Source organism: Glycine soja, chromosome 3 (assembly GCF_004193775.1).
Source record: "Glycine soja cultivar W05 chromosome 3, ASM419377v2, whole genome shotgun sequence".
Classification (NCBI taxonomy): domain Eukaryota; kingdom Viridiplantae; phylum Streptophyta; class Magnoliopsida; order Fabales; family Fabaceae; genus Glycine; species Glycine soja.
The window spans coordinates 7,840,188-7,852,801 of NC_041004.1; the positions used below are offsets into that span (position 1 = coordinate 7,840,188).

Below are 12,614 nucleotides of genomic sequence, written 5' to 3' on the forward strand. Positions count from 1 at the left end.
TGTGAATTTTTGGGAAGCAACGTGTATTAGTTTTTGCATCAAATAAGAATTGGACTTGAAAATCAAGTAATGGGTGGGTTTCAACACCATTCCAAACACATTAAAAATATCTGAGAATTTTTATAGAAAGTTTTATCTATATAGCAAAAATTTATAATTAGATGAGAATGAGAATGTAAATAGAATATATAAACCACTGGAAGTGTCTTGAGTTCCTACCAATCAAAAAATACATAAACTATTTAATTTGCATTGAAAAACAACATAACAAATTATCAAAGTAATAATCTATAGTACAATTTAAATTATAAATTTTAAATCAAAAAATTAAAATACAGGTTAAAATACTAGTTTCCCAAAATAGTTCATCTTCAAGATGATAATTTTATTAAAGATTTTTGCTCATCTCACGTAAAAACTCATTCTTCCCACAACAATCTAGCAGCTACGTGCATACCAAACAATTGTGTTCCCAAACCAACAAGGTTAACCATTTCAAAACCTCACAACATACATTTCCAACCATGTAATTGGGTTTTAAATTTGATATCTTTTGTTTATAAATTAAAACCCCTCCAACAATTAAGCATATTTATGCTTAATCAGGAGTACAGCATTCAGGTCAAGTACAATAGCCAAGGAAATCAAATTCCTATTAACATTGGATGTCCGAAAGCTGTACTAAATTCACAATCAAGCAGATACAACTTGGTGAAAAATGTACCAAAATTGAAAGGGATCAAAAGCAAAATCAAAGGGTTTTTGTCTCTCAATCTTGTTCTTGGGGTGTAGCATCATTTGTTGCATCCATTGGTTCAGCTTCTGCCCCCTTCTTACCTGCAAACAACCAAAAGCATTTCTTGAGGCCCCCCATTCGACATGCAGTTCCACATAACCAAGGTTAACATGTAAATGATGCAATATATGATATAACACATGCAATATATTCATGATTCCAGACTACCTTTCTTCTTCTTTCCACCGCCTTTCTTCTTTGTCTTTGTGCCCAATGCTAGCCACGCCTTGATTTCGGGATCATCTATTGTTTTGGTGGGCTGCAACTCCTGGAGTGAGTGAGACGTAACACGATCTGATCCATTGGGCATTAGCAAGACAGTGAATTTGATATGTGCAACATAATCACCTAAAAAATAACCAAGAATGTGAGACACAAAGCAAATAGAACCCAAATTCAAAACTATGACAATGGGGATCTAAATAAAGTCACAAAGCAAATATATTACCAGGCTTTTCATGCAGAACAGGATAAGGTTGCAGGAGCTCATGATTCACACATTCCACTAAACCCAAACGAGCTCTTTTCTCTTCCAAAGCCCTATTATGAAACAGCTAAGATTTAATGTGCAACAAAGAGAACCCAAATTCAAAACCTTCAGGTTAAACAAAGTGTTGAAACATTTAGATTATCATATCAAGCTAACCTTGCAGAGAAGGGCATGATGGGAAACTTTTGGCTTATTTCACTGAAAATGAACCTAGATGCTTTCATCTTCAAGTGATAGCTCTTGTCAACAGCTCTCTTATAAATAGTTGTCTGCTTTTCATCCAAAAGCTTAGGCTGCAAGAGATTGGTAGTTTACTAAGCAAAGGATAGGAAGATGCATCATATCGGTAAATATATTAATAAAACTATATTACCTTGCCATCTCCAGTACTTGCTACGATATCAATTGCATAAACTTCATTCTCCTCAAACTCTGCATCATCAACCCTTGTATCTGGATTGGATACACTTAGCACAACCTTATTCCCATCAATCACAAACTGTTTCATTTGGTGGCTAAGAACACCCTCAACAATTTTACAATCATACGCTGCGGCAATCTTCTGAATTGCTTCAGTTACATCCTTGTTCTGTCAGGAAAAGAAGAAAAAAGCATAAGAATATGCACTGCCACTTGTGTAGTTACATAACTGTAGCAATAAATTACAAATCTAGCCTTTCAACATACAAAATACTAATTTCATCTAAAAATGTTGCCACAGAATTTTAGTTAAACATAGGATCACAACACAATAAAATATTACACGCCAATAAGCCTTCAGTGACTACTGAGGAAAAGTTTCTATTTCTACAACTTTTCCAAATACACATAGGAATTGATTTGAATTTTGATACATGTTGGCAAGCAATAGACAAGGGTACTGACTATAAAATCAGCACACCATTTAACTATTTTATCAGCCAATTGTAGTTTACGCAACAGGGAAAGGAGGAAAATCAATTTAGTATCGAAAACCTCGGCAAAGTTGCCATTTCTAAGACTTCACCAAATACACATATAGGCAAGCATTGTTTTGACTTTTGAATTTTGTTCCATGTTGGCTGCAATATACAAGGGTACTGACTATAAAACCAGTACAGCATTTAAATTTTTTTCAGCCAATGGTAGTTTAGGCAACAGGGAAAGGAGGGAAATCAATATGGTATCGAAAACCTCGGCAAAGTTGCCATTTCTAAGACTTCATCAAATACACATATAGGCAAGCATTGTATTGACTTTTGAATTTTGTTCTATGTTGGCTGCAATATACAAAGAAACTGACTATAAAATCAGTACAGCATTTAACTTTTTCAGCCAATTGTAATTTTGGCAACAGGGAAAGGAGGGAAATCAATATAGTATTGAAAACCTCGGCAAAGTTGCCATTTCTAAGACTTCACCAAATACACATATAAGCAAGCTTTGTTTTGACTTCTGAATTTTGTTCCATGTTGGCTGTAATATACAAGGGTACTGACTATAAAATCAGTACAGCATTTAACTTTTCCAGCCAATTGTAATTTCGGCAAACAGGGAAAGGAGGGAAATCAACATAGTATTGAAAACCTCGGCAAAGTTGCCATTTCTTCTTCACCAAACACACACATAGGCAAGCATTGTTTTGACTTCTGAATTTTGTTCCATGTTGGCTGAAATATACAAGGGTACTAACTATAAAATCAGCACAGCATTTAACTATTTTATCAGCCAATTTTAGTTTAGGCAACAGGGAAAGGAGGAAAATCAACATAGTATCGAAAACCTCGGCAAAGTTGCCATTTCTACGACTTCACCAAATACACATATAGGCAAGCATTGTTTTGACTTTTAAATTTTGTTCCATGCTGGCTCCAATGTACAAGGGTACTGACTAAAAATCAGTACAGCATTTAACTTTTTTTCAGCCTATCGAGTTTAGGCAACAGGGAAAGGAGGAAAATCAATATAGTATCAATAGCCTTGACAAAGTTGCCATTTCTAAGACTTTGGAATACACACAAGAGTAGGCAGGTATTGATTTGAATTTAGTTCTATATATTAACTAAATACACGAGTTAATAATGGAAAACTATCATAACATTGGTTTGATTCATATAATGGCAAGTATAGGACAGCTGAGAGCTTGTGACAGCAAAAAGACAATTTCTTGCAATTATTGTAAAAGCACCAACAATTTAGTTAAATTAAACTTTAGATTGTATTTTGTAAAATAAATCCCTATCAGAGTAACTATGACATAAGCTTCACTTGGACAATTGCCCATAGCTTTTGAAAAGTGATCATCATATAGGGTAAAAAAATTGGACAAACAACATTCTGATTCTTACTGAAAACATTCACAAAGCATGATTCCTAAACAAAAACAAATGACAAGAAACAAAGAAAAATTACAAACAGCATATAGCTTACAGGAAACTAAAAAAGCAAGACAACACTTTGTTGTGAAATATCCAATCCAAATTCAAACAAAAAATAAAAAACAGAAAACATAATAAGATGTGAAACATATTTCAGCAACAGGAAGGGGAAAAAAGATCTCTATCAGTGTAACTATGACTATAAAGCTTCATTGGACTATTGGAGTTTATCTCTAGCTCATAACAGTTTTCATAATATAGAGATCAAAATTCACAAGGCAGAGGACGTAAGAAAAATGCTAGAATACAAAGAGTATACAGAGCAGAAAATGGCAGGGATCAGGGCATAAAAAAAAATAAAAAAGGAGACAGACAGCATGGGTTGCAGAAGAAAATGAGAATGGGTAAACGGAAAACAAGGTGGAACACTAGAAAAGAGAGACCTAGGGGAGAGAATAAGCGAATTATTGTGGACATGTTTTTCTTGCTTCGAAGCTGATAGTGAATTAAAATCTACATAATACCATCACTAGAGATTACAAATCACAAGGGTAATTAATATAGTATTATTTTGGGGATTACAGCACAAAATCAATGTCGCGCCAGCTCCACTGCTCTGGGATAGCAGCTGGGACAGCCGCAACACTGAACCGAGAAACAACATGTAAATATGGGAGTCATTACCCATATCAATGCTACAGGTATGCATCAAGAACATGAAAACACCAAGGCAATCAAACCAATCATTTTGTTCCCTAGAGCCGTAACTAATCCACCACAGCAAGTAATCCAACCACATTAACAACAATCACAGACAATACATAAGAGCCATGTAATAATAGAATCAAGTCAAAGAATTAAAATCATCTCATCATCTCAAACTATACAAAAGCAGGCATAGGAGGAAAATTCTTACATATAATTACCTTCCTTCCAGGCCTTACAAGCCGCAAGGCCACTTCGGCAGCGGTGTTTGCTGCTGCAAGAGCATCGGCTGCCCGTCCTGTAACTGGCCCCTCCTGAAGAACATGAGTGTGTGCCACAGCAGCAATGAACCCATCTATATGGCAAGCCATGTCACTGTAACCAACCGAACACACTATTACCATCCAGTCACCAATAACAACCAAAATTATCTACCATTTTTTCACTATCTATCACAAAAAAAATGCTCCAAAAAAGACTTACATTTTCACTATATCACCATCTTCCAACACTGTTTCATCACTGGCAAGAGGAGAGAAGTGACAGACAGTGTTGTTCACAGACACACATGTAGGGAAGGCAACACCTCTCTCTATCTTCCTCTTCACATTCTTGTACATGCTACCAGTTTGCCTTCATTAAAACAACACAGCACACCCATAAGCTAAAACCACAAATAATAAAAGAAAAATCATACACATACAAATGGGGAAAACTTAAGCACAAAACTTACTCTCTAATATACGAATCCCCTTTCTCGCAAAGGTCAACAATCTTTGCCTTCGGTTTACATTCTGAAATAACTAACTGCAAAGCCCCTGTTTAATTAAAACAAAACAAAACATAACTCATCAACATAAGAAAAATAAAAACGCAAATAACCCATTAACAATAACCCATCAAAGTAATGAACCCAATGTACCAAAAACCAAAAACCCATTAAGAATTTAACAAAAAATGAGAGTGTAACACACTGTTAACAATCTCCGCGGCGCTCTTGTACTTGGTGACAACTTCCGGAGAAGTGAGATCCAACTCCTTCTCCTCTCTCTCATCGTCCGACATGGTAACCTCTTTTGTGAATTCCCTCTGGTTTCGTATTCTGAAAAACACCCAAAAGAAAAATAAAACGAAAGATCAAAACTTTATTCAAGTGGGTAAGCAAAAACCACATCAAAAAAACGAAACGAAGACCACAGATGAAGCCTTCAGGAGCAGAAAGTTGCTACTCACAGTGCGGAAGAAGAAGTGAAGATGTGAAGAGGCTTACGAAGGGGGTTCAAGTGGCTAAGTTGCAGTGCAATGAACTAGGGTTAGTCGCATACAGGGTCAAGGTTAAGCGGTGGCTTATATAGGATTTGTGCTTTGGTTGCACTAGCGTTAGGGTTTTTGCTTTAGTTCCTAATAATAACGTTTCTCTCTCTTTTGGAGTTTTTTTTAAGGTAAGAGATCATTCTTCTCTCACTCGTATGTAATTTAATTGTCGTTAATCTGAGTAAATTTTACATATAATGAAAATCGACATAATTATGAACCTTTTGATTCCCTCTTGAATAGGTTTTGGGTATTGAAGTATTATAAATTTAAGCTAAAATACATTTTTAATATTTTATGGTCATACTTAGATTAATGTTTGTAAATATAAATTTAAATTAAAAGTATATAATAAAGTTAATTTTGATAAAAATGAGTTTATTAAAATGTTCTGATATTTTTTGTTCAAAAAATTGTTGATAAAATAAAATTTATTTGAGTAATATTAAGATTAAATTAATTTTTTAGTCCTTTAATTTATTTTTCAGATTTAATTTGATCTTCTAAGTTTTTTAGGGTTCAATTTAGTCTTAATTTTTTTAAAAGTCAATTTAATTTGGTTCTTTCATTCAAATTGGATCAATGGTGTTAAAAAATTATAATTTGTGGTAATTTTGAATCATTACTAAGTGGTTTAGTACTGTCACAAAGTGTACATTCTCTAATGCTGTCAATTTAATTTAAATGGGAGGACCAAATTGAATGAGTTTTAAACATGAGAAGATTAAATTGAAGCTAAATAATAAATTAGAAAACAAAAAACTAGTTGAACCTAATATTTATCAAAAGACTTTTGTTTCATGTTGTTATTATAAATATTAAAATCAAAAGTACTTTTACATTAAAAGTAATTTATTTGTTGTTTTTTTATCCAAACCTCACGTCTGTCTCAAACTAGATTACATAAATTATTTTAGGAGGATTCAAACATGATTCAAAATTAAGTTTAGGTTCCAAAGGTATGTTTGAAGTCCCCAAATGGATATCCCAAAGTATTTTATGTTTTCAATTATATTTAGTTTAGTCTTTTATATTTTAAAAAATTCAATTCAGTTATTTTTATTTTTAAAATGAGTCAAAAGTGTTTTTATGAAACAATGATCTTTTTTTCATTTTGAGACACGATTTTGAATATTTTTTAACTAATTTGATACGTGAATTTTTTATCAATAAATTCATATGCATGAAAACTATATGACATTGATGTTCAAACCAAAAAAAAAAGTCATAAACATGATGAAAATCTCATGAAAAGTGACTCCAATTGATTGTTTACGAGACTCATTTTTCTCACATCTTTCAACATGTTTGTCACTCAGTGATATAAGATTGGTTTGATAGTGAAAGGAGAAGTTGTGAGTTTGAATCCTTTCGCTAACAAAAACTAACAACTAACATTTCCCAATTAAAAATAAAAACCATGTTGCCATCCTTTTTGGTTTGAACATCAAATCTCATGAAAAGTGTATCCAATTGATTGCTCATAAGACCTATTTTTCACGCGATTTTCATCATGTTTGTGACCTTTTTTTGTTCGAACATCAAATCTCATGAAAAGTGGATCCAATTGATTGTTCATGAGACTCATTTTTTACACAATTTTTATCATATTTGTGACCCTTTTTAGTTCAAACATCAATTTGTGTGAGTAAATTTAATGCGACAAGTTTCACATCTCAAATTAGTCCAAAAAGAGTTCAAAATCGTGTCCCAAAGTTGAATAGATCATTGTTTTTTAAGGACTATTTTGACCTTCTTTAAAAATATAAATGACAATTGAACTTTTCAAAGTTAAGAAATCAAATTGAATATAATGAAAAACATAAAAAAGTGTATTTTAGCCTAAATTAAATATTTTTTAATTTTTTATTGTTTCTTTCTCTCTCTTTCTCTACTTTATATAATAATATTTTATATACAGGGGAACATGTGTGTTAATGCTTTGACTCTTTTTTTGATAGATGAGTTTGTCACATGGGAAGTTTGTCCTACTTTTCTGAGTTCTCCTATGTTTGTTGATGCCATAGGAGTTTCCTTTCTTAAGGCTTAGTGTAACACTGTGTTCTCATAATGTCTCGTTAAGTAGTTTTAATAAATTGTAATGGTAATTAAATTTAATTTAAGTGTTTGAAATAAATAAATTATTTATGTGATGATATTTTTCTTATGTTTGTGTGTTTAGTGAGTTTTGGTGTGTTTTGGCCTTAACTTAGAGTCCTTGGTGTATGTTAGAGGGTGGGTAGGCCTAGAGAAAGCCCAATGTTAAAAGGGAAAGTCTAAGGGATCATAAACTCTTCCCTAAACCCTAACATTTCAAATTTCTCCTCACAAAAAGCTTTCTTTCTCCTTTCATCTTCCTTCTCAAGAAATCCAAAAACCTTAGAGACTTAGAGCTTGGTGTTTGTGCTCAAAGAGAACTTTTTCCTCCTCTTTTTGGTGTCACGGGTTACTCCTTGGTGAGGTAATCACCTATTTTTCCTCTCTTGAAGCCCTTTTTTTTTTCTCTTGAGCATCTATGGAAGTTTCTGGAAAAGCTTGATTTGGGGTTTGTTTATGACTTTGGGTTGGTTTTGGGGTTTGGGTGATGCCCTTGTAGTGTGGTTGTTGTTGGAGTTAAGGAAAACTCCCTCTTTGGACCCAAAGCTCATTATTTTCCCCTTTCACAAAGTTATCTTTTGGATTTCAATAGGTAAGGGAAGCTGACCTTTTTTCTTGTTTTGTGACGTATTGGAATGGTTATTATGTATTGTGTTGGTATTTTGATGTTTAGATATGTGATTTTGATATTGTATTGGTTTGATTATATGAATGAATATAAACAAGATTTAATGATTGGAAATGTCTTGTGTACGATTGAATTTGTTATAATAAGGTTCGCATAGTATGGAATGGTATCAGATATGAGAAAAATAGAGCTATTGTGAGAAAATTAGTATTCTCAGCTTCTTTGAATCATTTTTGTCAATTATATTGTTCTATAATCGATTAAAATGAGCTTCGGGGGTAAGATTTTGGTTTAGTTCGCACAGATTATAAATTATGTGTCCTGTTAATTAATTATTTTAAGCTTCAGGGGTTATGTTTTAATTTGGGTTCACAAATAATTGATTATTTGGTTTGATAATTGATTATTTGAATTAACAATAGCCCCATTGTACAATTTTGCTAGATTTAATCGATTATATTGAGACATAATCAATTAAATGGACAAAAAGTCAACCTTCGAGTGAGAATTAAGAAAAGTGGTGTCTTCATGAAAGTTGTAGTCCTAAACTTTAGCTAACTAATGACTTTGGTCTCACTCAAAAACAACGTAGGAAACTCTAGTGATGCCTAAATTAGTGAACAAAGGTCAAGTTGTTAATAATAAGTAAAATTTTCATATAGATCGTAACTTTGAACATAGTATACTTCTAAACCAAGTTTTGGGGTAAACATAAAAGTTGTAGATAATCCTTCTTAGCTTGCAAATAATACAAGAATCAACTTAATTGAAATAGTGTAGCTTTAGTCATCATGTTTATAAAACCACAAAGGTCATAGACACATAATAGAAAATAAAGAGATAGTAACACAAAGTTTAAGAGGTGATATGATAACCATAAACAATAAGTGGAAAATTGTTATAAATTGTAAAATGATGCATATTTTTTATGCGTGAGTTGGTCTATGATTTTATTGTTGCTAAATTATCATGTTGTTGTTTAGACGATTATGTTCTTTGATGAGGTGAATATATTATTGATGAGAAGATGGTGTGTGTGATGAGATTTTGGTGATGGAACCGTTCCTATGTGCAAAAAGGAGTTAGTTATATGTATATTGCCACGTTGGAAAGCTTTTTTTTTTTATTGAAAATGAATATTTTGGAGGATGAGTTTCACATCAGAACTTCGTCTCGCTAAAGTGACCCAAGGGTCTCACCTAGTAGCGTATCTTTTTTAGTATCACCCCCTATTTTGACATTGAATGGTGTTTCAGGGTGTTGAGTGTTAGGAATTATATAATTCCTAATTAATTAATATGGGCTACATATTATATTATAACATTTATATTAGTTATTTATATTTAGGTGGGATTAATATAAGTGATCCTATTAGACTGCGAATAGAAAATTGATATGGGTTTAATGAGCAAAAATCGATTGGCCCATTAGGAGCTAGTGAAAATCCTAATAGGTTAAAACCTGAAGCATGGTTATGGTCCCCAACACACTAACTCGGAAACAATTCTCCTCTCCCCATCTAAAAAGAAAACGATGGTCTCATAAGGAATAAGGTGATTTGGTTAAGGAAGGTCATAAAACAACTATTTGTGGTCGTTCTTGTTCCACTATGTTTGTTTGATCAAGCTCTATGGATCTAGGTATTTCTTAAACATTTCTCTCAATAATCTAATGTAATGTGTTTGGTGCTCAATTGGTATTGTATATGTTTTGTTAAAATTCCAACATTGAGAACCACCTCCTAAGAGAACTAGTGAGCCTTTTAGTGCATATGGGATGAATTATTGTTGGTGGTGAAATTTAGATCCTTGAGCTAGACCATGAGTGAAATGGTGGATACAAAGGTGTTGTATCTCAAACCGTAAGGAATCCAAGTTTAGTTGTTGTTGTTGTCGTATCTCAACCAAGCTCGGTGACTGATTGGGTTAGTCCATATTGGCTTGTTTTACCATTTTGTCTAAGTTTAAACAAATTGAAAAGAAAAAAATAATAGTAAAAAATAGCGGGCCAAGATAGGTCCAGTTGAATTCAGGCCTATATCTCTTAAGTTCAACTCATATAGGTCCAGTTCTATTTGGTCCAACATTTTCTTAGTCCAATTTGGCCTAACGAGCCATTTTGCCAACCCTATGAGGGGGGAATTGATTGTGCTAAAGTAGAAAAAAGCAAATCTAGATCTTGGCAACAAAGTTAATGATGCAAAAGTGATTTATGACAAAGCAACACATGCAACAACAAAAAGGTGCATAGGGGAGGATTGGCATTAAGGATAAGTGTTTTATGAAAATGTAGATGGTGGACTCTAAGACAATGGCATTTAGGAAATCATGTTTTGTGTCTCGTATGAGAGACCTATACAACTCTTATTTTTCTTCCAAAAAGTAAATTTTAGAAAGCATTGTTACACTTTAAGTAAGTAGTTTCCATAAAGCATCATATCACTCTTGGAAACTAGTTTCAAAAATTGTTAAATTTTAATACTTTCCAAGATTTAGTTTATGAGAAGTAGTAATTTTGAGGGAAAGGGAACACAATTATTATTGAGTGACAATTTGGTTTTAAGATAGGTTAAACTCTAAAGACAAAAAAAAAGGACAAGATCAATCTTTGGGTGTCTATTAATAGAATAGATAAATAAATGGATATAGATATATTTTTTGGTCTTAACCTCTAGTTTATTAGGGGAAAAGGACCATGACCAATTCAGAATTCCGTCAGGAGATACATAAAGTTAATCAAGAATTGTTTCCTCCAAGGATCAAACTCGGGTAGTACCTAAATAATTTAACCTTAACTTTAATGCATTAATCACTTGTACTCAATCACTTGGTTAATGGACACATGTTATATGATATCTAGAGAAAGAAAGAGAGAGAATATATATATATATATATATATATATATATATATATATATATATATATATAAATATGATAGATGATACAATGTCATAATTAAGAGTTTTAATAGGATGTTTTAGAAGTATCCATCCTTGTTCTTTGATTAATTATTTAGTGTAAAAAAAGTCAACTACATATAGAAATCAAGTAGCACTTATATCCTCGCTTTTTTTTTTTTTATGCCAAATAATTTATTTGGTTATTTATCTTCTTTTTTTTGTTATGTTTGCTCCTTTATCTTTAGAAAGTCCATTTGTTCCTTTATCTTTCTAAGTTGGTTCAAAATGGTTGTTCTATCTATCTATTGTTCACATCATTAATGAGGTAAAAAAATACTAATGGCTAAAAATTGTCCCAAAGTGTATACTTCTTCCTTTTCTTCTTGTTCTCTCATTGCACCACCGTCACCCTTTACCACCACCCACAACCATTGGCAAATGCACGTTATGTCTGGAGGGAACATTTTTTATTTGTTAATGTATATAAAAAAAACATTTGCCCCATAAAAAATTATATATTGCATGCTCAAGTCCAAACCATTTAACCCAATTCTCATTATTGTTACCATAACACAAAACAACAAAAAAACACACACCACACCGTGCATAGAGCACACTGTTTCATGTAATAACCCAAAAACAATTCAATAGTTATTTAAATAAAGATTATCTAAATATATCTTTTAGTAAAGAAAAAGACAAATTAAAGTGTTTTAATATATTAGATTGTTATATTTTTTTGAAAAGATATTAATATAATAACATATTAGATTGGATAAAGATAATAAAAATAAGAGATAAAGAAAGATTGATTAAACAAATATCAAAACATAGAATTTTAAATTATTTACAATGCTTATATAAGAAAATACAGTTCCTTTTCCTATAATTACACAAATAAAAATACTCTATTGATATTAGTGGGTTGCTCAAGGATTTAGAGGAAATCCAAAAAATTTTGTTGAAGTAAAGATAACGAAGAACTCAAATTACTTGATAGTATTCACAATGAAAAAATCATACAACATTTTTAAAGTATGAAAATAGGTAGAGAACAATAGTAATTTGTAGAAGCTTAACTAATGTAGATTTCTTTTATCATGAAATTATATATTTTATAGTATCTTGTGATATTTTACTTTTATAAAAAATATTAAAAATTATTTATTGCCTCCACTAAAAAAATTTATGGAACCGCCAATGCCCACATCCATACGGCACCTAACCACTATAGCCTTCTAACTCGTACAACCAAGCCAGACACCACCACCATCAACCAAAATGTCGGCACACACCCAATGACCACCATAGCCACTCAAATGCCGACC

The 12,614-nt window shown here is 32.3% G+C and overlaps 1 protein-coding gene across 2 annotated transcripts; it reads right to left on the reverse strand.

Moving 5' to 3' along the window:
• Nucleotides 1-469: 469 nt before the first annotated feature.
• Nucleotides 470-5,750, reverse strand: LOC114406113 (ERBB-3 BINDING PROTEIN 1-like). 2 transcript variants are annotated; one of them, XM_028368696.1, is made up of 10 exons: nt 5,619-5,750; nt 5,323-5,450; nt 5,082-5,166; nt 4,832-4,981; nt 4,570-4,723; nt 1,660-1,875; nt 1,443-1,579; nt 1,245-1,336; nt 965-1,144; nt 470-837 (listed from the first exon to the last, which is right to left on the reverse strand). In XM_028368696.1, the coding sequence occupies exons 2-10, from the start codon at nt 5,411-5,413 to the stop codon at nt 770-772; spliced, it is 1,173 nt and encodes a 390-aa protein (XP_028224497.1). In that variant the 5' UTR covers nt 5,414-5,450; nt 5,619-5,750; the 3' UTR covers nt 470-769. The 2 variants fall into 2 exon arrangements, with proteins under 2 accessions (XP_028224497.1, XP_028224495.1); XM_028368694.1 differs by having other exon boundaries at nt 5,582-5,737.
• Nucleotides 5,751-12,614: the final 6,864 nt, after the last annotated feature.

What these genes read in the sequence shown, in the direction of transcription:
- LOC114406113 (XM_028368696.1), bottom strand. Translation starts at nt 5,413, where the DNA reads ATGTCGGACGATGAGAGAGAGGAGAAGGAGTTGGATCTCACTTCTCCG. An exon ending in GATGGTGATATAGTGAAAAT is followed by an intron (nt 4,724 to 4,831) that starts GTAAGTCTTTTT and finishes GGTTGGTTACAG; the next exon opens with TGACATGGCTTGCCATATAG. An exon ending in TTGTAAGGCCTGGAAGGAAG is followed by an intron (nt 1,876 to 4,569) that starts GTAATTATATGT and finishes TTTTCCTGACAG; the next exon opens with AACAAGGATGTAACTGAAGC.